The 24695-nt window shown below is 35.0% G+C and overlaps 1 protein-coding gene and 1 pseudogene across 3 annotated transcripts; both read left to right on the top strand.

The window, feature by feature from the left end:
* The first annotated feature begins 1670 nt into the window (after positions 1-1670).
* Positions 1671-10175, top strand: LOC107628088 (kinesin-like protein KIN-14D; annotated as a pseudogene). Its single transcript, XR_015905048.1, has 18 exons — positions 1671-1969; positions 4513-4674; positions 4746-4853; positions 4924-5049; positions 5146-5220; positions 5311-5446; positions 5563-5672; positions 5767-5928; positions 6012-6196; positions 6423-6504; positions 6616-6720; positions 6815-6919; positions 7029-7505; positions 8180-8712; positions 8852-8904; positions 9071-9139; positions 9245-9378; positions 9567-10175. The product of XR_015905048.1 is annotated as a kinesin-like protein KIN-14D (transcript).
* A 1362-nt stretch (positions 10176-11537) lies between these two features.
* LOC107628086 (BTB/POZ domain-containing protein At5g03250-like) lies at positions 11538-24612 on the top strand. Of its 2 annotated transcripts, XR_015905047.1 has the most exons (5): positions 11538-11673; positions 12112-12170; positions 13355-13476; positions 22667-22736; positions 22833-22878. XR_015905047.1 is itself a non-coding variant. In XM_088504373.1 (4 exons), the coding sequence occupies exons 1-4, from the start codon at positions 22516-22518 to the stop codon at positions 24541-24543; spliced, it is 1758 nt and encodes a 585-aa protein (XP_088360499.1). In that variant the 5' UTR covers positions 22501-22515; the 3' UTR covers positions 24544-24612. The 2 variants fall into 2 exon arrangements, 1 of the variants encoding a protein (XP_088360499.1); XM_088504373.1 differs by lacking the exons at positions 11538-11673; positions 12112-12170; positions 13355-13476 and adding exons at positions 22501-22580; positions 24109-24612 and having other exon boundaries at positions 22833-24020.
* Positions 24613-24695: the final 83 nt, after the last annotated feature.

Raw genomic sequence — 24695 nt, 5'->3', positions numbered from 1 at the left:
CAATTTCTATCAATCTCGGATTTTAATCTATGACTATGCAGTGACGGATCCAGAAAATTTTAGGAGTGGAGATAAATATATATATATATATATATTTTGTTAAATATTATTAATTATATGGAGATATAAAAATTAAAAAGAATTAGCGAACATTTTTATTCTTAAAATACTATTTATTATATATAATTTATAAAAAAATATTTTTTTATTTCTAAAATTTAAAATTAAAATATTTTAATTAAATTATAGATAACTTATTATCCTAACTAATCGTTTTATACACATTTAATAATAAAAGACTGAATTAACTGGCATATTAGCGCTTAATGATACATTAGTATTTATAATTTGAAATTAGAATTATATATAAATACTAGAAAAATTAAGTCTTTATATAAAAAGTATATTTATATAAAATAATAAAAACATAATTTTTACAATTTTTTTATTTTTTTTAAATAATTAAATTTGTTATATATTTTTTAATTTAATTTTGATATAATGTTAGATAAAATATTTTATGTATCTGTTTAATTATATATTATAATTAAAATACTTTTTATCATTATTTTTAAAAATAAAAAATATATTCTAAATTAGTAAATTAATCAGTTTATTTTAAAATTTTATATGCAACATAGGTACATATAATAGAACAAAAGATAAAAAATAAGTAATAAGGATGAATAAATCGAGAATAAAATAAAATATATAAAGTCACGAAAAAATAAAATATTAGATTGATACCTAAACTATAATTGTTTGAATTAAAAATTGCAATTGAAAATATAAAAAAGAAAAATAATGAAATTAAAAGATATATAGAGTCATGGAGAACTATATAAAAAAATTGGAGAATTTAAAATTTACTTTTTGATGAAGAGAAGATAACCATTAGACAAGGAATAGAAAAAGAAGGTTGAAAATATAAAAATAAGAAGAGGATTTAAGAGAATAAAGAATTGACGGTACAATAATTATATTTGATTAGGTTAAATAATAGTCAAAATAATAAAAAAATAAAAAAATAAATTTAAAACTTTAGCTAATTAAATTTATTTTATTTGTAATGAGGTCATTTAAAATTTAAAATGGGAGCATATTATATATAACTATATTTTTTAAAACAAAAATTAAAAACATCATAGGATAAGTGCCCCTCATTGTTATGCTTGGGTCGTCCCTGTGACTATGACTTTGACTTTTCAATTTGGACACAACCTAATATTAATATCCATATACATGCTAAAATTTGTTATTAAAATCAAATATTATATATAAATATATATGTAATTTATTTTTACTATATATTTTTATATTTTAATATATATATTTTATATTAATAATTGATTTTAGTGTACATCTAATATAATTATATTAATATATAAACCCACATAACCACATATACATATTCTCTTAATTATTTTCTTCAAATCAGTTTTCTTTTAATTCAATTCATCTTATTTTATGTCTACACTATACTCATTTTAAACATCGTTCTTTTGATTTTAGTGTAACCTTTTATTATAACATACTTACATACACAAATTGTCCTTATGCACTAATAAATTAAATCTTGTTGATGTCAAATACATATTTATCTTCTAAGCTTTAAATGACATTTCTCTGATCTTTTTCATTTAATAGACCCATGAGGTTACATTTCATGCACGGTACAAAAACATTCAAGCTCAACTGTGTTTTTCTACTCTGAAGCAAAGTTAAATCCCCAAACCAAAACCCTAGGTCCTCCTGCAACATTTCTGCCGCACTGCTGCCGCCGTCCGTGCTGTCGGCGTCGTCTGTGGCCAGGCCCTCTCTTGTAGCTCAGCGTTCTCCTTCCCCCTGTCCTCCGTCCGTCCTCCGTGGCTTCTCTGTTTTGTTGGCTTGGAGCAGCTCGCCGTGTCGTCGCTCGCCGTGTCGTCGCTCGCCGTCGTCTCCCCGGTCGCCGTCCGTGTCTCCGTCGAAGGTTAGTGTCACAGCTTTCACTTCTTCAGTTCTTGTTCGTGTCTCAGTCTTCTCTCCCCAGAGCCTCTGTTTGCTGATTTCACTTCTTCAGTTCTTCAGTTCTTGTTCGTGTCTCAGTCTTCTCTCCCTAGAGCCTCTGTTTGCTGATTTTTAATGTGAAACTGTGAAATTGCTAATTTTTGCTGATTTTGTGCTGCTGCTCTTTCTTTACTTCCTGAAATTTTTGTTGAAATTTTCTTGTTGCTGCTAAAATTGAAAATCAAATCATTGTTGACATTTTTGTTTAGGGATTAGGGATTACTTGTTGCTGTTTTGTAATGTTTGTTGAAATTTCAGGTTTAGTGTGATTAGGGATTACTTGCTGCTGTTGAAATTTCAAGTTCAGTGTGACTAGGGATTACTTGTTGCTGTGTTGTAATGTTTGTTGAAATTTCAGGTTTAGTGTGAATGTGTGATTAGGGATTACTTGCTGCTGTTGAAATTTCAGGTTCAGTGTGATTAGGGATTACTTGTTGCTGTACTTGCTGCTGTTGAAATTTCAGGTTCAGTGTGACTAGGGATTAGTTGTTGCTGCTAACAATGCATTTGTGAATAATAACTTGCTCCAGTCCTCCTATTTTGATTTTGTTACTTTTAAATTTGCTCCAGTCCATTTACAGGTTCATAAACACAGATGAAGTTGCATTTGTTAATAACTTCTATGTTTCTTTTGCTTTTCTAGGGTTTTTAATTGCTATATAGCTTCAATTCAGTCACTATTTTTTTGCTGATCTGCTAATGGTTTACCATTGCTGCTTTTACAATTGCTGCAGCTGAATAGTTCTTGTGCATATGTCTGGACCATTTATTTAACCTACATGGCAACTTGAGAAAAACCAGAGCCATGCATTTGATATAAGGCTTAGCTTTTAGATTTGTATATTTAGTATTTACAACCTAAGCAATTTCTTTCTGCTATTATTATTATTATTATTATTATTATTATTATTATTATTATTATTATTATTCTTGTTATTCTTGTTGTTGTTGTTGTTGTTGTTGTTGTTGTTGCTGCTTACCGTATCTGTTTAGTAGTACTTTAATGTACTGATTTTGCTATTTTTAGTGTTTAGTTTAGTGTTATCACTGCCTTGCTGAATGATGTTGCTAATGTACTGGTGTAGTGTTTTGATAATGTACTGGTGTTGCTGTTTCATTGTTGCTGTTCGATAATATACTGTGTTGCTGTTTTAGGGTTGCTGATGTACTTTGGATCTTTTAATATTTATATTAGATTATAATTATATTTTAGGGTGTTTAATTATAATTTATATATTATTTTATTCTAAAACGATTTTTCCGGTTGAACCACTGGTTAGACCGGTTGAACCAGTAAACCAGTGAACCAGTAACTAGAGCGGTTCGATGACCGGTCCGGTTCTCAGAACCTTGGTTATGTTGATAATTTTTTGATTTTTCAATGTGCTGTGGCTGGTCTTTACTTTCGTATCTGGTTATGGATACTTCTTTGTTTTGTAGTTGCTGGTTTTGCTTTGATTTGTAGTTGCTGGCTCCTAATTATTGTTGGTTTTGCTGGCTTTGTTTGTTGCTGAATGTTGGTGGCAGAATTTAGATATGGTTATGTTGATAATTTTTTGATTTTTCAATGTGCTGTGGCTGGTCTTTACTTTCATATAACATTTTGACGTTTTAGTGTTTCTGTTTTCTTGAAAAATGCTGTCTGCTCTCTATGGCCATAGATTTAATTTCTTGTCGGTTTGAATTGCTTGTGATTGTTTCCCTTTGGAGATGCCCCTGCCATTAAATTTGCTTGAAGCCCTAAATTTGGTTATTGAATGACTTGATACTTGGGATCACTCTAAAATTGGTTATTGAATGACTTGATACTTGGGATCGCTCTAAATTTGCTACTCCGTAAAGAAGAATTTTGGAATGTTAATGCTTCTGAGACCTATAGGGCTTTGTCTTACATCTACATTAATCTTTCTTTGTGAGCCATAACTACATAGTTCATCCCCTTTTTCATAATTCAATAAGCTCTGATTTACTTCTGCTTTCAAATACTTTTATCGGTAAGAGAACACCTGTTCTTATAATTGGTCTCGGAGTAAAGAGGTATTAGGTTACAAATTTATTCCATGCCCTGGAGGAAGCTTTTATTGGCATGGATTGTAATTACTTGCTTTATGTTTTATTATTCATTTGTAGTCTTTTGTTAGACTTTTATCAGTGATGATTTTGTTTCTTTTAGAACTTATATATGACTTTGGTAATGATTTATTATTGGTTCTGTTAACTTTTTTGTTTAATGGCATGTATATATATTGTAAATACATAAATTGAATGCATTAAATAATTGAGAATTGTAGCGAGTAAGCATTTATGTGTGTTCATTTAGCATTTATGTTTAGAAAATCACTGCATAATTGCATCATTTAGCATTTTGTACTTAAAGTTTTCCTTTTGCTTGATTATTATGTAATCTTCTTAGTGAGGTTACTGAAAGTGTCGAGTATTATATTGGTGGTAAAACACTTGCTGCAGGCAGTTTCGGAAATGGTTCAACACAGGCAAAAGTGGAAGAAAGACGAAGAAGAAGCTCTTAAAGCCGGAGTAATGAAGTATGGTTCCGGGAACTGGAAGAAAATCCTCCAGGATCCCAAATTTTCGCGATTTCTCACCTCACGATCCAATGTTAACCTCAAGGTACGAAATCCCTAAGTAACCTTTTAAATTTCGCGTCTGGTTTTTAATTTTTATTCTTTTGTGTTATTCAGGATAAGTGGCGGGTCCTTACCGCTCAAAGGTCCAAGCAACCCACACATGTAGCGGCAAGCTCCAAGGCACGGAGAAAACTTGAAACAGAGAAAGCCGCCGCTCTTAAAGTAAGTTTTTTCAGTCTGATCTTTCTTTCTTTCACCTGCTAATGCAGTTCTGCTGTTTCTGTGCTGGCAGTCTGAACTAAAATGCCTTCGTGAGGAGTTAAAACAAATCAGAGATGACCGTGCTTGTCAACAGAAGCAAGTAAAGGATTTAACAGCAGAATTAGCAAAGTACAAAGAAGAAACAAATGCCCTTGAGGTTTGTACAGATTTCCAACGTCGTAATTTTTTATCCTTTTTATTAATTATGTGACCATAAGTCAGAATATCATAATAGAGTGGGCTTTCTTTATAGGACACTATACTTCAACTGCAGCTGAAGTTACGTGAAAGAGAGGAGCTGAGAAAAAAGATGCAGAACACCATTCTGGTAAATGGTCATTATTCTAATTTTCAAATGTATTCTAACCAATGGTCGTTATTCTAACCAATGGTCATTATTCTATTTTTCAAATTGTAGGACCTAAAAGGAAAGATTCGAGTGTTCTGTCGGGTGAGACCTTTGCTACCAGATGATGGCACAGGAACTGATATGGTTGTTTCTTACACTTCGCCAACAGAAACACTTGGCTAGGGAATTGAATTGGTTCAAGATGGTATATGCACAAATTTCTTAGCACCATTCTCTCTGCTACTATTGTTTGTTATGATTTTCACTTAGTGTCTATGCTTGCCAAACAAGTATAACGATGCCATCGTTGATGATCAACAGGGCAGAAGCACTCTTTTACATTTGACAAGGTGTTTAATCACGACGCTTCTCAGAATGACGTATTCCTAGAGATATCCGAGCTGGTGCAGAGTGCACTTGATGGATACAAGGTTGATTTTTTACTTTGACATGGCATACTCAGCACTTAGCTTTTCTTTTTGGTACAAACTGCATTGACAAGAGGGTCATGGCTTGTTATGGCAGGTGTGTATCTTTGCATATGGCCAAACAGGGGCTGGCAAAACTTACACTATGATGGGCAGGCCTGATGCTCCAGATTTGAAAGGGCTCATACCACGTTCGCTAGAACAAATATTCCAGACTAGTCAATCTCTGAAAGATATGGGTTGGAAGTACAAAATGCAGGTTGGTACCTAGTATACTTTGCCCTGGTTTTCATGTGGTTATACCTATGAATGGGAGCTGAAATATTTTGTTATCATTTGTAGGTGTCAATCTTGGAAATATATAATAGGGAGATCAGGGATTTATTATTAAATAGGCCATGTGGACCTGGCAAGAAGCGCATTAGACATGATGCAAACGGAAACGCATTCGTTCCTGACCTAACCATTGTGGATGTTTGTAGCATGAACGATATTTCCTCACTCCTAAATCGGGCTGCACAATGCAGGTATGGTTTGGTTTATATATGTTGGATCCTCCAATATGATGCTTGAACGAAATTTCTTGAGTAGAGAGGATGTGCAAGAACCTGTGTGCTCTTTCACATGAATTGCAAATGAAATATTGTTCTCTTCCAAGTTCCAGCTTATCATATACATAATACATAATACATTTTTGTTCTTGTTCTACAATTTACTTATAACTTTAGGTTTGTTCCCTTTCTCTTCTTTTAGGTCTGTGGGAAGGACACAGATGAATGAGGAATCATCGAGAAGCCATTTTGTCTTAACTGTGCATATTTGTGGGACAAATGAGGTACTTGACTCCTAATACACATTGATAAACTTTTACTTTTCATTCTGAGACACACTTGTAAATCTTTGTACTGTTCTTTTGTCCTAATACTTTATTTTCTGATGTGTGTAGAACACCAAACAACAAGAACAAGGTGTCTTAAGTCTGATTGATCTTGCTGGAACTGCAAGAGTTTCAAGTAGTGGGGTAACCGGGGACCGGTTGAAGGAAAATCAGGTATCAATTTGATTTGCATTGTTCAACAAAATGGTAATTAATGCTTGTAATAAAAAAGAGATAGTAACTAATTTTCTTTTGCTGCAATATTCAGGCTATCAATGACAGTCTCTCATCTTTGATTGATGTAATATGCGCTTTGGCAAAGAAAGCTAAGCATGTTCCTTTCAGGAATTCAATACTTACAGAGCTTCTTCAGGTATGTTAAGCTATAAATTTTGCACTATGATTCTTAAACTTGTTACATACTATATAGATGTCCATCCCATACTACTTTACTTTCTATGTTGTATGCATGTGCATTGCAGCCCTATCTTGTTGGTGATTCAAAAACATTGATGTTTGTCAACATTGCACCTGATCAATCATCAACCAGCGAGTCGATTGGCTCGCTTCGTTGGGCGGCCAGAGTCAATGACTGTGGAATCGGGATTCCAAAGCCGAAGTGACCAGCAAATGCCCCACCCATGGCCGCTCCGGCTCCGACTCCGAAGATAGATAGATAGATAGATAGATAGATAGATATAGATAGATATAGATAGATAGATAGCTGATTGAAAAAAATTCTAATATTTGTCGAATATTTTTTTCTTTTTCACATTCTTATGAATTTAATAGCAAATATCTTTATCTTTATAATATTAAAAGTAGAATAGCAAAAAACAGGGATATAAACCCATATTGCCTAATACATTGACACGTGCTTATCAATGAGGTGACAAGGCTTACCAATTTGGTTAAACTTTCTCCTTCTCTGTCACCAATTTGGTTTCGGCAATCCTAAGGTATGCAATAAGCTTAACTGTCTGTTTTCTACTGCAATAATTTGAGCGGGCAAATTTTGGGTGCAGTTCTTCAGAAATTTTCAAATTTCAATCCTTTTTCCTATTTATTTCTGAGTTTCTCTCTCCTTTACCCACAGAAATCAGAATCACTCTCTTCTCTTCGACCCTCTTTCTCTTTTTCTCTCCTCTGATCGTCCTCCTCATTTTTATCTTCATCTCACCATCTGGGAATTGTGTCTCAAGTCACCACAGACGGCTGGGCATTCGCTCATCAGAATAGAGCTAGAAGTTGCAAATGTCATCGCCTATGTGGGTGCAGATGAAGCCTTTCTTTGTCTCCACTGATCAGCTGTGGAAGCAGCAGAAGCTTGCCGGAAAACCCGCAAGTTCGTCGTCAGCACTTGCATTCAAGGAGATAAAAGAGCCCCATTAAAGAGCTCATCAACAATGTCCAATCCTCCTCTTCCTCTTTCTCTCACCAACTGTAGCCTTATTTTTCCTTGATAACTTTCATTTTTGGCTTCAAGGAGTAGTTAATTGAAAACAGAGTCCTATGTCAAGAACTCTGTCTTTTATTTTTTAAGACTTTATGTTTTTTAAGTGTTTATGTACATGTATTCTTATTAAACTGTGTATTTATGTTCTTATTAAGCTTCATGTTTTGTTGTTCATAGCAACAAACAAAGCACAGAGCAGAGTTTGAGGAAATATGAGTTTGGGGTTCATTGGAAGCTTGGAGCCGAGGAGGGTGCAAAGCCTCAGGTGTACAATGAAGAGCATGAGAACAAGGATCTTCAACGTGTCGCCGCAGCAAGAAACAAAGATTGGAGAACTGGCTGTCGGAAAAATAGAACGGCGATAGAATCTGTTGCACGTCACGCGCCTAAAAGCAGGAAAAGATTCTTTCTTTCTTCTTCTTCTTCTTCTTTTTTCCAAATGCATATTGTTTCTACTGTTAGTTATCTATTCTAAAATGGGGCTAACACTATTGGACTTCACTTTTCAACATTAGAGATCTTTTCTTTTGCTGATTGCTTCAAGTATTATTTTTTTTTTTTTGTCGCTTTTCTTTTGCTGTTTAGGTTTCACACATATACAAACGAGTTGCATAGGTAAGCATAGGATTCTTGCAGAACTTAAGCGCCTCGATCATGACAACAACTTACTTTGGCTTCTTTCTTTCTTGTAATTTTGATTTGCTTACTAGGTAAGTGGAATCTAATTTTGTTGCAACCAAATCCTTTGCAAATTCCGAAATGTCTGTTATCCGTCAGAATTTCTTGCGAACTTTATTGCTATTCATTTTTCTTTTAAATTCATTTGCTGTGTTTTCTTAAACTATGCAGGAAAAATTGGAAGAGCTTGAGACAGCAGATAATGTGTCAGTCATACGTAGAGAGTAAGCATTTCTTTGAGTAAAGAAGAAATCAGTAATTGCTGATATATGATATAAGAAGAATGGTGAAATTGATTATGAGATCTACTAAGTATTGTCTCAATTAGAAGTTCATGTGGTTCTTATTCTTATTCTTAAGAATAATTTGGTTTTGGACATTCTATAACAGATAATTATGGAGCAATGAAGATCATCAACAATGCAAAGAAAAAAATCTGTGAGAGAAAACTTTTTCAAGGTTTTGTGTTTGTGTTGTACAACTAATTTAAAATTAGTGTGTAGCTGATCAGTTTTTCATGTTTTTAATTTGTTCTTCATTTGGTCAAAATTTGTTCTCCTGCAGATCGCGCATACCCTACCAGTTTCACTTAATAACATTGGAGGTGTATTCATGGGAACCTGTTCTGTATTAATGGGAAGCTTTTGGGATGCTCATACTACTGAAACTATGTTGGAGTCTGGGTAGCAGATATATTGGTAGGATTATCTTTTGCCAATCTGTTATTTTCAGCGGCAATTTAATTTTAGTTTAAGCTGTCATTGACTTACTTCTTGGTCTCATATATGTGTTAGGTGTAGGTAGTATTGTGTTAATTAGCAATTTTGGTTAGCTGAGCTAAATTATTCATTATGCTATGTTTGGGTCTTGGTGATGACTAATGCAGATACAGTTGGTTTAGGATGTTAAAAAAACGGCCCCTTGGATTTTTATGCTGAAAGAAGAGAAGAGAAGAAAAAATGCTTAGTACACAGATGGAGGCACTTGGTTTAGGCAGTGACTTGACCACTCACTGATCGCTCGGTTGAGGTTACATGAATTTTCAGTAAGTATAGATGATTTTTGTGTGAACTGCTTTGGTAAGAGCAATGCCTTGAGATAAAGACTAATTCTTTGTGTTTTTATGTGTTTGAATTAAGAAACAACAGGTTGAAAGCAATCTTTTCTGATTGGAATTGTCCATAATTCCTTTAAAAGAAGAGGTTATTTTAGTAATTTTATCTCTGGTGGTTTCCAAGTTTGGTAGTTTTGATGGAATTATTGATGCTCTTAATGCTTCGTTGCAAAGGCTTAGGATTTAGAATTTTCTGGATAGAAATGTAATTTAGAATTGCATATCAATTCTCATATCAATTATGTTTATTAGACCAGACTATTCTCTATATTTACTTGATAGAGAAATATTAATCTTTCTTAAAAAAGTTTCAGTATATATGTTACTCTATCATAGTTGTACCAATAAGATGTGGGCTGGGAGGATGATTTTCTTTTCTTTTATCTGAAACAGTATGTTGAGTTTTTTCATTGTGATCCTATGTTTCATGGATTACAGCATTAGCTTGCTCCTTTTTCTTCTTCTTTTTAGATGCTCAGCTAGGGATTTCATATATTAATATTTTGTTGAGCCTCTTAATTCTTATACATGCAATTTCATTGAACTTGGGTTTTCACAATGAATAATTGTTGGCTTCACACTAACTTCAGTATTGGCCTTGATGGTTGAAAGGTGTTATCTGTTCCTGGATGTGGCGAATTTGATAACGGTTTAAAAGCTTGCAACATTGATGTTAACAAACTTACGACATTGATGTTAGGCAAATACTCTTTGAAAAATTGAAACTCTTCAACAATGAATATGATTCTTGGCTAAAATATAGCTGATATTTTATACATGTTCTCAAATTGGGTGAAATTCTGAATGCTTATGTAAAGACAAATGGCAAGCTAATGCTAACAATGTTAGGGTAAACTTAGGTAAACTTAAATAGTAAAACTCAACTCAAACTCGATTCAGTCAGTAAACATGTAAACTTTAGAATTTGATACCATTTCGGTATCCACTACATCATTGTACTGCCAAGTTGTGGCTGTTTGTATAGGTTTCTTAATCAGAATTAATGAATGATCTAATTTGTGTTGCTATTTTCAGTCCAATACTGATTACTTGAACTGGATCTGAAGTGTGTGACTGCCTAAAACAAAAAATTGGCTAAAATGCTCTTTACGCTTTGTGAGAACTAAATTGGTTCTGCTGTGATCAAAATTCAGATTATTAATCACTTTTGTTACCTTTGAGATGTTATTCATAAGGAACCTTATTTGGATGATTTCCATTCATTACAATGTTGGTGCAGTTAGTTGGAGATGATCTCTTGATGTCTAATGCAAAACGCATTGATAAAGCATTACTATAGTGTGTGTAATGCTCTTCTTCTTAAGGTAACTGATTATAATTCAAATAGACTTTAAAGGGGTTACTTTGTTTAGTTCAAAATTGTTCTTACTTTTTCTTCATAAAATTAATCTTATTTCATTAATAGAGGTGTCCAGAGTTTGAAAAAGTTGCTTCTTTGTGCAAATACATTAGAAAATATAGTTCACAAGTTTTTAGCCATATTAAATAACTGTTGTCTGAGCTATTTTTGCTAAATTTATTTTTTTAATTACTATCTTGCTATTTTTTTCTTACTGTTATTCCTCTACTATGGATTTCTATAGTATTTTATTTATGCATTTTTTTTTTCAATACATTTGTCTTTTTACTTTTTTCTTTAAACGTAAAAATTTAATTTTAATTTTTACAGTAAGTATAGATACAGAGAAAAATTCAAAAACAGCCAATTTGGCAGGACCTAGAAGCTACTCTTTACTGTGATGTACACTGTAAGGCTGTAGGAAGAAGTGAAGAACCCAATTCCCAGATAACCAATGAACAAACCACTGCGGCTGCAATGATTTTCAACGTTTTCCTTCATTTAAACTTCAATTTCGTGGTAATGGCTACTAGACAAAAGTGCAACTATGAACTTACTGTTTTGTTATATATATAACCTTTGATGCAATTTCTATTCCTCCTAAGTTTGTGACTTAAAAAATATATATTAAAAGGAGATTAGAACATGAAATTAAGAAAGAAAACAAAGCTCAAACAGATCGAGCTTTGTTGTTTTTTTTTTCTTTTCTTTATTCTCCATTGTCTAAAATGTCAAATGCTGACGTTTTTGTATGATCCAATAAACTTGGAAAATATATATTTCATCATTTAAAAGCATTGATAAGAACTAGAAAAGATTTTGGTTTAATTAAATGGAATTTTGATGAGCATGAGCAGGTTATTTTTTGTTTGCAGCTTAAACATATGATGCTTTGATGAGATAGTTTCATTGTGATTTTAGGATTTGTATATTGAATTTTACGATTTATGGGATTAGGGAGGGAATTCCAGTGTAGCTTGTTCATGATGGCTTGAGAGTCCTGACAAACTTATAAGGTAATAATGCTTTTGGATCTCAACCTCCATTTTCTCATCTAGATCAGTACATATCGAACTAGGATATGAGATGTTCACTATGATCAATGCAATGGTTCTTTCTCTGACATATCACTACTTTGGGGATGTATCTGCCAGTCAAAATGATTTCATCTCTGGGTTTATTATTGTCTTTTAATTTTCTAAAACTTTTCCTTATAAATTCTAGAAGATGACATTCAGGTTGTGTTTGTTAAAGAAGATAGAATGGGTGTGGGTAGAAAATGTGGTGAAATCTTTAGATTGATTAATTGAAAGTCACTTTGGAATCACTTCCAACCTTTAAAAGCAAATACATATGCGAGGTAAAATTTAAATGCATGCATTCCATTTCCTTCACTAGAACTATATTTTTGGTGTTCCTAAGAAGTATCTACCAAGTACTTTTCAATGAAAATTTGTTTTGCCTCCTAAAACAAGAAAATCTGTATTTGAACATTAGCTATTATTAGGATTTTTAAGAAAATCTGATGCGACTTCCCGACTAAATATGCTGCAAGCTCCAATGGTTTAAAGAAACGTTGTGCTTTCCCTGGAAGAAAAATTAGTGACTTTTCCAATTAGGAAAAGGCTAATTTCTTTAGGGTTGACTTTGAACACACTTTAATTAACACCCCATTCTTTGTTTTTTTTTCTCACTTTTCTTTTGGTTAGATATCTACCTTATGTCGATTTATTCTCAAGGTGCTTGCTTACATGGTGTTGATGAGCATTGTTCTTTTTGTTTTTGTACTTTTTTTATATTCTGATGTGTCCTCAATTTTTGTATTCAATTGTAAACAAATATAATGTCAATATTATTTTCAAGTTGAGAATGGACGTCAAGAATGTGATATATCTCCACTATACCAGAAAGAGACAAGCTCATTGTCCAAAATTATGTATAAATGGTCCTTTTGGTTCCGCTTCTCAAGACCATGGTTCCGCTTTATCTACTGATTGGCTTGGGTGTTGGACCCACTACTTCCATTAGCATTTGTAAATATGTAGCTACTACACATTGATCATGTTGGGGCTTTTATATATGTAGTCTGCTTTCTATTTTTTTGATGTTATACTGCACAATACTAAAATTCAATTTGAAGACCATCTTTTCTATTAAGTAAACACCAAAATTTTGATATTTGGCATTTGTAATAAAGCAGTTTGATGCAGTAGCTTAACAAAGGATTCACTTGAAGCATATATTTGATTAGAAGAGAGCAAAATTGCTTTGATTGGTTTAGAGATACAATGAATGAATTTTACAGCTTCAAACATCAATAAGGTATGGCTTAACTTGACTGTACAATCTTCTTATTGTCTCATTCGTGCTTAAGTAATACCGTTGAGATAAGTAATATCATGTTAAACAATTGATGCAAGGACAGCATCAGTTATGTCATGATATGATATACCGAAGTTTTTTAATTTCTAACTATTTTTTTTAGATGTTATCACTCTTTAGGTTGCATTAGATTTTTTATTTTGACCAGTAAAATAGTACCTTTTATGATCAACCATTTTAAGCTGTTTATATATATGCTTTTGCCTGTAATTAGAGTCATTAAAGCGGGTTGAAACTCACAAGACAATTTGTTAACTTGCAAAAGAAGGCGAGTTGAATCAGCAAAACATATATATGCGTGACAATTAATATGTTTTTTTTTTTTTTTTTAACAGTGAGGGATGCATTTGTGCAGTAGAAATAGTGGACGAGATTAGGCACTTAAATTCTGTTTTTTTTTAAATGAAATTTGGCAAAGCCATGTAAAATATTTACTTTAGTCTGGAGATTTTTGGATTAAATTAAAATTTTTTTCAAGCAAAAATTTAGGTAAGGTGATATTAAGATTAATTATGTTTGCTATTAATGCATATTATTTAATTAACAATGATTTAACGCGGGTACTATAAAATTGGAGTTTTTTTATTGAATAGCCAAAGTCAATCATGAAAAGATTACTTAAAATACTTCACTAATGTCAATCATTTTTAAAGTTGGATAGTATTGACTTCAACTACTAACATTATTGAAGTGAATCATTACTTGAAGTCTTTAAAAAAATAAAGAAATGATACCTATATGTGGTTATACATTTATAGTTTGTAATATTAAAGTCTAGTTGGGTAAATAGCTTAATTAAGTTATTTTTAAAAAAACAACTTAAATAATAAATGGCTATATTAAAAGTAATTTATAAATAAGTTATTTTGTGTTTAGGTTTTTAGTTCTAAAAGTGTTTATTTTACACTAATTGTCCTTATCGCGGTTTACAAAATGCATATAATTCGCTATAGGGGTGTCACTGATTACGTTGGTGAAAACCATCACATAAACCGCTACAGGGGTGTCGCAGTTTATGTGTTTTTTTTATGCATGCATAAACCGCTATAGGGGTGTAGCGGTTTATGCTTTATAAAGACTTAGTTCATTTTTTTTATAGAAGATGAGTTTTTTGGATGAAAGTTTAACTTGTGTATAGCGCAACATAGGTTACTGCATTGATTTAATTGAAATTAGTCTATGGTACTCATAGAATTATCAAGAAAATTATACCCCAGAGAGAATCATTAGTACATAGAGAATCGATCAGCAAATACAACTTCAATTAACAGTAAGCAATACTAAGATAAAACAAGAACACAAACAAGGAGAGAAAAAGATCAACCTAATCCTGACGACCTAAATTGACCTATGCCTCGGCACTGGGGGTGGATCTTCGCTGAGGGCAAGTCCTGCGAGTGTGTCTTATCTGTCTGCATAGTCCACATCGCTTCGGCCGACTAGCATCAGCCTCATCCATGGTGTTTACGGATTCTTGTTGACCTCAGTCGTCCTTCTCTGGCACGTCTCATGTTAGGATCAGGGATGATAATAGGACCGGCGTACGGTGGCCATAGATCCTCTGGAATAGGGGGCGAAAATTCCATCCGGTATATGCTGAACACCTTACTCATGGTATAAACCTCATGAACGTATGTAGCCCAGTCTAACCGGGACTAAGCACAGCATGCAATCGCATGACAGCAAGGGTAATGGAGAGTTTGAAAGTACCCACAGTCACAAGTGCGATCTCTGAGGAAAACTCGATACGTCCCAAGCGAGAAGTTACCGGTAGGAGTCGTCTCAGCCACGGTATACTCAGACTGATGTCTGTCGAACAAAGTAACTGTGAAGCACCTCGCATCTTTCAGATTGCGCTCTATCGCCTTGACCAGGGCCTGGCAAAACTGTTGGCCTGACCCCAACTACGCCTTTGCTGTCTGCTCTCGGACGACAAAAAGCTCTGCTAACCTCCTGTATGTGGATTTGACAAGGCAGTTACTGGAAGATTCTGTGTCCCTTTCAGTACAGAGTTAACACACTCAGATATGTTCGTCGTCATGTGGCCGAACCGTCTGCCTCCATCCTGGTGTTGGGTCCACTTATCGTACTCCAGCCAGTTGGCCCAATCACACATGGCCGAATTCTCAGTCCTCATAATATCAAACTAGTAGTCAAACTCGGCCTCAGTCTTCACATACGCCGCATTCACGAGCATTCGCCTTGCATCCTGACCCTTGAAACTGAGAGCAAAATTGGCTGCAACGTGTCGAATGCAATACACTCGATATGCATGAGGCGGTTTCCAGCCACTGTCCGGTGCCTCCTGTGCAGCCTTAATGCCGTTGTTTGTCAGAAATTACCAGAATTCCTTCTTGTGGGGTCACATGCTGACGCAAGTGGAATAAGAAAAAAGCCCAGGACTCAGCATTCTCCCCCTCAACAAGTGCAAACGCAACTGGCAATATATTCAAGTTTCCATCTTGCGCAATAGCCAAAAGCAAAGTCCCGCCATACTTCCTATACAGATGCGTTCCGTCAATGCTGATAAGTGGCTTGCAATTTTTAAAAGCCTCAACGCATGGAGGGAACGTCCAGAAAAGTCAATGAAAGTACTCCGTAAACTCATCAACCTCACCACCAACACGCACTGGAGAAGTCTTCAACAAAGCTACGCTTCTGTCCATCGTTGCTTGCATCCCAAGGATTCACCAGGGCAATTTCGCATATGACTCTTCTCAATCCCCGTAAATCTAGGCAACTGTCTTCTGCTTTGCCTTCCACACCTTCTTGTAGCTAGGCCTGAATCCGTAAGTTAACTCAGTAGCTTCTTGCAACACCTTTATGGTAATTGCTGCATCTGCCCTAACCAAGGGATATATCCTCACACAAATTACGTGGTAATCGAGTTGTCAGTGGTCGCTCAATATCGACGTGGCCAGGCATGTGTGGGCTCCATTGTACCTTCTAACATCCCAATTACCCTTTCGCTGCCGAAGTGCAACTCGGATGATCCAGCTGCAGCCATTTCCAAACTCCTTGCATCTCTGAACATACTTCAGATGATTAGATTCCATTACCTTATACTGAACTCCACGACGAATGCTATAATCCTTAACACTCATCACAGCTTCCTCCTTAGTCTGAAAAGATTGACCAATCTGAAATTCGCCAGAAGCATTGCCCTCGTGTAATCCGCGGTTGTCGAAGGTGTGTCGATCATCTGGTTGTTGGCTCACTGCTTCCAGATTGAGCGTCGAGAAATGCAGCGGTTGTTGGTAGGACCCAGAACTGGATGACCCCTGAGGTGCAGGTGAGGGCACTGGAGTCTCGTCCTCACTATCCCCTTATATGTGATCGGGCTCATTGTTCGAATCATAGTCCCGCATCGCGTCCTCATAGTGATCCGGCTCACCACTCCCAACAAAACCAGTAATCAAACCGGGTGACATATCTGCCAGTGCTAGAATAGGTGGAGGTGCAGGTAGGAGGTGCAACGACAGGCATCGAAGTAGAAGCACCCTCCATTGTCGTCGACTGAGGATTTGGCACTGAAGCTCCGGAACTTTCCACACGGTTTTTTAACTTGGCAAACAACTCGTGTATTCTCACCTCCGGAAAACTCTGCCAACAATGAAACAACACCCACATGTCTTCATCCGACCCGATGACAAATGTTTCATACTGCACACCACTCGACACGGCCGCCATCGGAATCTTGTAGAACACCTTCTTCACCGACTTGGCCCCAGCTAACCCTGCCTTCTGCAGTATGTTCCTCTTCAGATCCGACAAAGTATCAGTCGAACGGATAAAAATGCTCAACGGTTCTTTATCCGTGAACTTAACACCATGCATGTTACTTTTTTTTTATTTTACCAGAACAGTGGACTAGAACCATCAAGCTTTCCTCTCTATCCATTTCTAAAAGTGTGAAAATGACTCTCTTCAAATAACCCACTCCCTATCTTGGTATTTATAGGCAGAGTTTACACAGCATAAACCGCTGCACCCCTATAGTGGTTTATGCATGCATCAAAAACACACATAAACCGCGACACCTAGTGGTTTATGTGATGGTTTTCGCCAATGTAATCCACAACTCCCCTATAGCGAATTACGTGTATTTTGTAAACTGCGATACCCTGTCGCAGTTTGCATAGTTTAGGAAAAAAATGCATTTCGATATCCAGTTTGCATAATGTGTATTCTGATAATTTTGGTCTTCACTTTATTTAAATAGATAAATTACCCTAAAAATTACTATTGAATTTAAAAGCAATCAACATATGAAAAACTCATCGTTTAAACAAAATTGATGCATTCAAAATTCAAGAAATTATCTGAATGGATGATATATATGAGGCTCTTTTTATTATCAGTTTTGATTGAATGGTAGATATAGGACAGTGTCTGATTGTCAATGGTTTTCAAGTTGACGAGCTTAGTGTGTATATATTCGTGTTGGAAAATATAATTGATTTCTTAAGATAAATTAGTCAGACTTTTGATAACAATAGGGTCTGAGTATATACCTAAAGACAAAAAAGAAAAAAAATGCATGATTTTGAAATAAAATCTCCAATATTAGCTTTCTGAATCCCTAGTAAACGAGTCCATTATATTATTTATTCCCTTCACTAATATAATTAATGTAAGTATGGAAACAGACATCCACAAATAATAATTAGGTTTTTCAATCAAAGAGGGTCTAGCTATGATGAAGGTAAAGTGGTCATTTGACATCTCAAGCCTTGACCCAATAAAAATTATTAGAATCAAAGGTTGATTTGATTATCAAATTAATAATTAGTTATTAATAATAATATATAAGAAAAAAAATCACCAGTATATTTTAGATTTGGTCTATCAGTCTTTTCACAGTTATTTATAAAATCATGTCAAAAATACTTGTTCACAGACTCCAACTTATTATAAACAGTTTGATTAGTCAGTTTCAGAGTGCATTTATTAAAGAGAGGCTTATTTCGGATAATATCTTTATTGCTCATGAGTACATGCATTATCTTAAGAAGAAGAGGTAAGGACTGGAGTATGAAATAGCAGTTAAGTTGGACATGAGTAAGGCGTATGACAGAGTTGAGTGGGATTATTTGTGGTTCATTATGAAAAAATTGGGTTTTGAAGAGAGATGGATAGCATGGATCCGGGAGTTAGTCACTACTGTTTTTTATTCCGTCAATGTGGAAGGTCAACCTTTTAGTTTTTTCAAACCAAATAGAAGTATCCGACAAGGAGACCCTCTATCGCCATACCTATTTCTTTTCTGATTTGAAGGATTATCCTTTATGCTACACAAGGCGGAGCAAAACAGACTCATTCAAGGAGTTCAGATTAACAGGAGGTGTCCTCGAGTCAGCCACTTGTTATTCGCAGACAATTTGATACTCTTTAGCAAAGCTACAGCATCAAACTGTGAAAGAATTATGGACCTATTGGAGCATTATCGAAGTTGCAGCGGCCAGCAGGTAAACTTGAGCAAGTCAGCAATCTTTTTCAGTCACAACAATCCAATGGAGACTCGACGCCAACTGGCTAATGCTCTCCACATTGATCACATTGGAACGCAAGATAAATATCTTGTGCTTCCAGCTACGATTAATAAATCTAAGCGGTCTACCTTCAACTTGATTAAAGAAAAGGTCCGGAAAAAAGCTCAGCATTGGAAGCGCAACCTCTTCTCGGCTGGTGGAAGACATGCATCTATTAATTAAGGCTATAGGAGAGGCTATACCAATGTATTCTCTGTCATGTTTTCGATTGCCGGATTCTCTGATTATGGAAATTCACCATATCCTAGCTCAATTTTGGTGGGGTCAAAAGGGGGAAGAACGGAAGATGCAATGGGTTAGTTGGGATATTATGACACGACCTAAGAGTGAGGGAGGTTTGGGACTAAAAGATCTCAGGGCCCAAAATCTTACTCTCCTAGGAAAACAATGCTGGCGATTAATTACTCGTCCTAACTCACTCCTAGCCAGAATCCTCAAAAGTAAGTACTTCAAATACTATGATGTAATGAAAGTAAAGGTTGAAGTATTACCTTCTTGGGGATGGAGAAGTGTCCTCGAAGGCAGGAAAGTGGTGGAGAAAGGGCTTCAATGGAGAATTGGCACTGGAGAGGATATCCAGATTGTTGGCGAGCCATGGCTTCCTCTGCCATACCCCTGCACACTAACACAACACTACCAGTATTCAAAGTGAAGGATTTAATAAATCAAGAACAGAGAAGCTGGAACCAACAACTCATCCAAGAGATTTTTCATATGGACATCAGTAATCGAATATTAACAATCCAATTGGTGAAAAATGAAGACAAGCTACATTAGGCTCTGAGTAATACGCACCAATACTCTGTTGCTTCAGGATATAAAGTTGCTTACAATTTCTTCCACAGCCCAATCAAAAGCTGCCTAGACTATTTCAGACAAAACCCCTTGTGGAAGGGATTATGTAAGCTCCAGATCTCTCATAAGATAAAGATCTTCCTCTGGAAGTCGCTGCATGACCGCCTCCCAGTCTTACAAAATATCCACCGGAGGTTTTCAGGAACATCGGGGGAGTGTCCCGTCTGCCACCGGGAAGAGGAATCAACCTCCCACTGCCTAATCTACTGTTCTGAGGCTCAAAAAGTGTGGAAGAGAATGCACATTAGCTGCTTATTACCGCCGCAAAGAACAACGACCTTCCGGGAGTGGTGGACACAAATGAAAGAAAATATAGCACAACAGTACCATGGAGATTTTGAGCTCAATATTCTTACTATCACCTATTGGAGCATCTAGAAAAGCAGGAATTTGAGAGTCTTCGAACAAACCAACAGCTCATCCAATGCAGTGGTAGAATCGGTCATGAAGCTATGCACTGAACTGCAACGCCACTCACAGAGGAGTTTGAGCCCTAATCCTTGAAAGATCATCTTTGATTTTTTTGTTACTCCTTCAATTTTTTCGAAGTTACGCTATTGTTGTTTTGTACTATTGCTTAGCAATCTATGGGAGACTCCCAAATTCTGAATGTAAGTCCAATTTTGAACAAATTTAATTATTTTAGTAATAAAATAATTATGCCACTGTCTTAGGAAAAAAAATATAAGAGAAAGAATCAATGAAAAAAATAAAAAAAAGAAAAGAGAGAAAGAGAAAATTTTTTAGTTTTAGAAAAAAAAATTTATTGTAATATATAATATATTTTAGTTGTAATATTAATAACATATATAATATATAATAGATTTTTCATACTATGTTGAAAGTAACCATGATAAATTGATAATAAAAAAGTAACAGAAGAGACTTAATATGTTTGTGCAGGTAATATTACAATTCTAAATAATGAAAAGCTACGACACCATATTAATTAATTAACTGGTGAAACAAATACAAGAAAATTGTAAATATGCATGTGTAGCTTTATATAGTCATGCAAAACCAAGTGCTTCACCACTTGAATTGTTACAATTAAGAAGTATCTATTTGCACCTTCTAGAGGACGGAAACAGATGCAAATTGATTGCAATAATGTGGAAGAAGGAATGAAAATTGTAAAATATATTTCATGTACTAATGATTAGTCAAGGACAAAGGCAACGGATGGGAGGCAGATTCGTGACTTGGACCATATGTAATTAGGTCCGTTTGGGTAAATAACTTAAATAAGTTCTTTGGAAAAAGAGCTTAAAACATAATGACTTTTATTAATAGCAGCTTATAAATAAATTATTTTGTGTTTGGATTTTTAGTTATAAAAGTACTTATTTTAAAGTTGTAGTGTTTGGATAAATAACTCAAAAAATAATTTTTTTTTACAAAAGAGGATGAATATTAAAATAACGATGATAACAAATATTTTCCAATATTGAATGTTGATTTTACCTAATCTAATCACTAATATTGTGTATGATATGGTAGGTGAAAATAAAAAATAACTATAAAATGTATCAATGTATATTTTGTTGCTGTTTTTTATTTTACTCCTATTAGAACTCCCTTCTCCTTTATTGAGGTCAAGAACTTGCTATAATTAACTATGAAAATAATAGCAAGCTATAAAATCACATGTGAAAAAAATAAAATTAAAACTAAAATTTCATACTACAGTTAAATACAACTTTAATAATAAAAAATAGAGCGATAAAATGATAAAAAAAATATTTAGAAGGAATATATGCAGTAGGTTGTTCAGATGCAATATTGTCTGAAAATGAAAATGGTGGTAGAGGATCAATACTTTTATCAGATGAATCATTATGTGAAAATGATGGTGATGTTTGGAACATTGCATGAGAATAATGGTGGAATGATGGTGAAAGGCCAGTGCTTCTAGCAGACCTTGAGTGAAAATGGTGGTGAAGAGTCAATATTTTTCACAGAGTCAAGAAGGAAAGTTTTTTTGTTTTGAAATTAATTTAAAAAAAAAAAAGTAGTAGAATGACTTATCAAAAAGCTGAGAAGTCATATATTTCTACTTCTTCAAAAAGCTGTAAATTAACTTTTCCGAAAGTTAAAAGCTTTTTTTAAAATGATACCAATCACAGAGATTATGACTTTTCATAATCCAAAAGTCAAAAAAAGTAACTTCTGCTACTTCCCAAACGAGCTCTTATTAGGGGATAAAGTTCACTTCTGCTTGTTGGTAATAAGTTACAAATAATTCTAATTGAAATTTTACATGCATATATAAGAATCAAGGTAGCGAAAACTTTAATGTTAATATATAATAATTAATTACGTGGCTTTTTAAGCGATTAAGAATTATTGAAGATGATGAAGGCAAATGAAGTGCGTAAGCTAAGCATTAGTTTCGGGTTGGTTACGTTTTCAGTTATGAGCTATAGACTCGCTACATGTTTGTGTTTAATTTGGACCATAATCACAATAATGGATCATCTAGCTAAGCAACACCAGCAACTAATTGCACTATGCATGCTCCCTCTTTCCGTTCTACTATTCTCTTGAATGTTCTTTTTACGTAAAACATAACATGGAGGCCCTCTTGAGGCTTGGATCTAAATCTTCTGATGCATTTCGTCGAGAAGGCCAATCTTGGTAATTAATAACCAAATTCATCTTTTATTTCGATTAATTGTTATAGACATGAGAATCACAGATCAAAATGTTTGTTAATTTTGTAGGCATTGTACAACGGGGCTCCCAAGTGATCTTACCATTGAAGTAGGCCAAGTAACTTTTTTCCTCCACAAGGTGCATGCCAAATATGCTTTAATTTCATGCAACACCTTAGAGATCAGAGGTAGTATGTTTGTTCATTAATATGTAAAGCTTGATGCACGCATGCAGTTCCCATTGCTTTCTAGAAGTGGATTGCTCAAGAAACTCATCAATGACTCCTCAAAGGAGGAGGAAGAAGGAGCAAGCTGTGTTTTGCAACTTCATGATGTCCCCGGAGGAGACAAAACATTCGATCTTGTAACAAGGTTTTGCTACGGCGTACTAATCGAAGTCGTGGCGTCTAATGTAGTACCTCTAAGATGTGCAGCAGAGTATCTAGAAATGAATGAAAACTATGGGGAATCCAACCTCATTGGACATACAGAGTCTTTTCTCAATCAAGTTCTCAGCAATTGGCTAGACACAATAAAAGCTCTCCAATCATGTGAAGAGGTTATGTCTTATGCACAACAACTCAACATAGTTTCCAGATGCATTGATTTCTTGACCCTCAAGGCATGTCCTGACCCTATGCCCACAATGGCTGAAGCTGATTCCTTGAATGAAAAAGATAAATCACAAACCAAAGGTGATGACTGGTGGTATGAGGATCTATCATTGTTGAGTTTACCACTATACAAGAGACTAATTTTGTCCCTCGAATCGAAAGGTATGAAACCTGAGAATATTGCAGGGTCCTTGATACGTTATATTACAAGATATGTACCCTTGATGAATAGGCAATCGAGCTTCAAGGAAAAGAACAACAACAATGATGTGAATCAAGGGACAAATTCCGAAGCAGATCAAAGAGCTATGGTTGAAGAAATTGTGGCAATGCTTCCAAGTAAGAAAGGTGTAACACCTTCCAAGTATTTGCTTAGAATGCTAAGAACAGCTATGCTTCTGCATGCAAGTCAGGCATGCATAGACACTTTGGAGAAAAAGATTGGCTCTCAACTTGAACAAGCCATGCTTGTTGATCTTCTGATTCCAAACATGGGGCAACCGGCTGAGACACTTTACGATACAGATTGCATTCAGAGGATTATAGATCATTTTCTGTCCATATACTTGCCTGCAACTGCATCAACTACTCCGTGCATAAGCATGCATGAAGAAGGGCCATTGGCGAGTGCAGCTGATTCACTAACACCTATGACAATAGTAGCCAACTTGGTAGATGCATATCTTGCTGAGGTGGCTCTTGATGTAAATTTCAAATTGCCAAAGTTTCAGGCCCTTGCAACTGCAATTCCAGAATATGCTAGGCCTATAGATGATGGTTTATATCATGCTATAGATGTGTATCTCAAGGTAACACCATGTTGCAATCTAAATATACATGGTGATATATATGCTGATATTTATAATGTAACACATTGATCTATGACAACTAATACAGGCACATCCTTGGCTAGTGGATTCCGAGAGGGAGCAATTCTGTAGACTCATGAACTGCCAAAAGCTGTCATTGGAAGCAAGCACACATGCAGCACAAAATGAGAGATTGCCACTCAGAGTAATTGTGCAGGTCCTCTTCTTTGAACAACTTAGACTCAGAACATCAATATCTAGCTGGTTATTTGATGACACACATAACTTTGAGAACGCACAACAACAAAACAGCCTTAATGGAAATAATCTTGGTCACTTAAGGAGTGCTAATAACGGTCAAGTAGACCCTTCACAACAACAAGGTGGTGGAAACTTGAGGGAACGTGTCTCAGAGCTTGAAAAGGAATGCACCTGTATTAGGAAAGAGCTCCATAAGCTAGCTAAGAGTAAGAGAGGTTGGAACATTTTCCAAAGAATCTTCTTTAGAAAAAGGTCTTGTTAGTAGTGTTGCAATATCAACATATATTATGTACTATTGCGCCGACTGAATGGAAAAATCAATTCTTTGACATTGTTGACATGGTTCACTCAAAGTCATAGCTTATTCTTAAGTAGAGATCATGTTTAATTAAGCGGATACTTCTCTCTTGGACA

Source organism: Arachis ipaensis, chromosome B2 (assembly GCF_059453495.1).
Source record: "Arachis ipaensis isolate K30076 ecotype BB chromosome B2, ASM5945349v1, whole genome shotgun sequence".
Lineage (NCBI taxonomy): Eukaryota > Viridiplantae > Streptophyta > Magnoliopsida > Fabales > Fabaceae > Arachis > Arachis ipaensis.
This window is presented reverse-complemented; position numbering and strand designations above follow the sequence as displayed.

Coding starts and splice junctions, on each gene's coding strand:
- LOC107628086 (XM_088504373.1), top strand. CDS start 22,516: ATGGAGGCCCTCTTGAGGCTTGGATCTAAATCTTCTGATGCATTTCGT. Junction 22,581..22,666: donor CGTCGAGAAGGCCAATCTTG/GTAATTAATAAC, acceptor TTAATTTTGTAG/GCATTGTACAACGGGGCTCC. Junction 24,021..24,108: donor CTATAGATGTGTATCTCAAG/GTAACACCATGT, acceptor CAACTAATACAG/GCACATCCTTGGCTAGTGGA.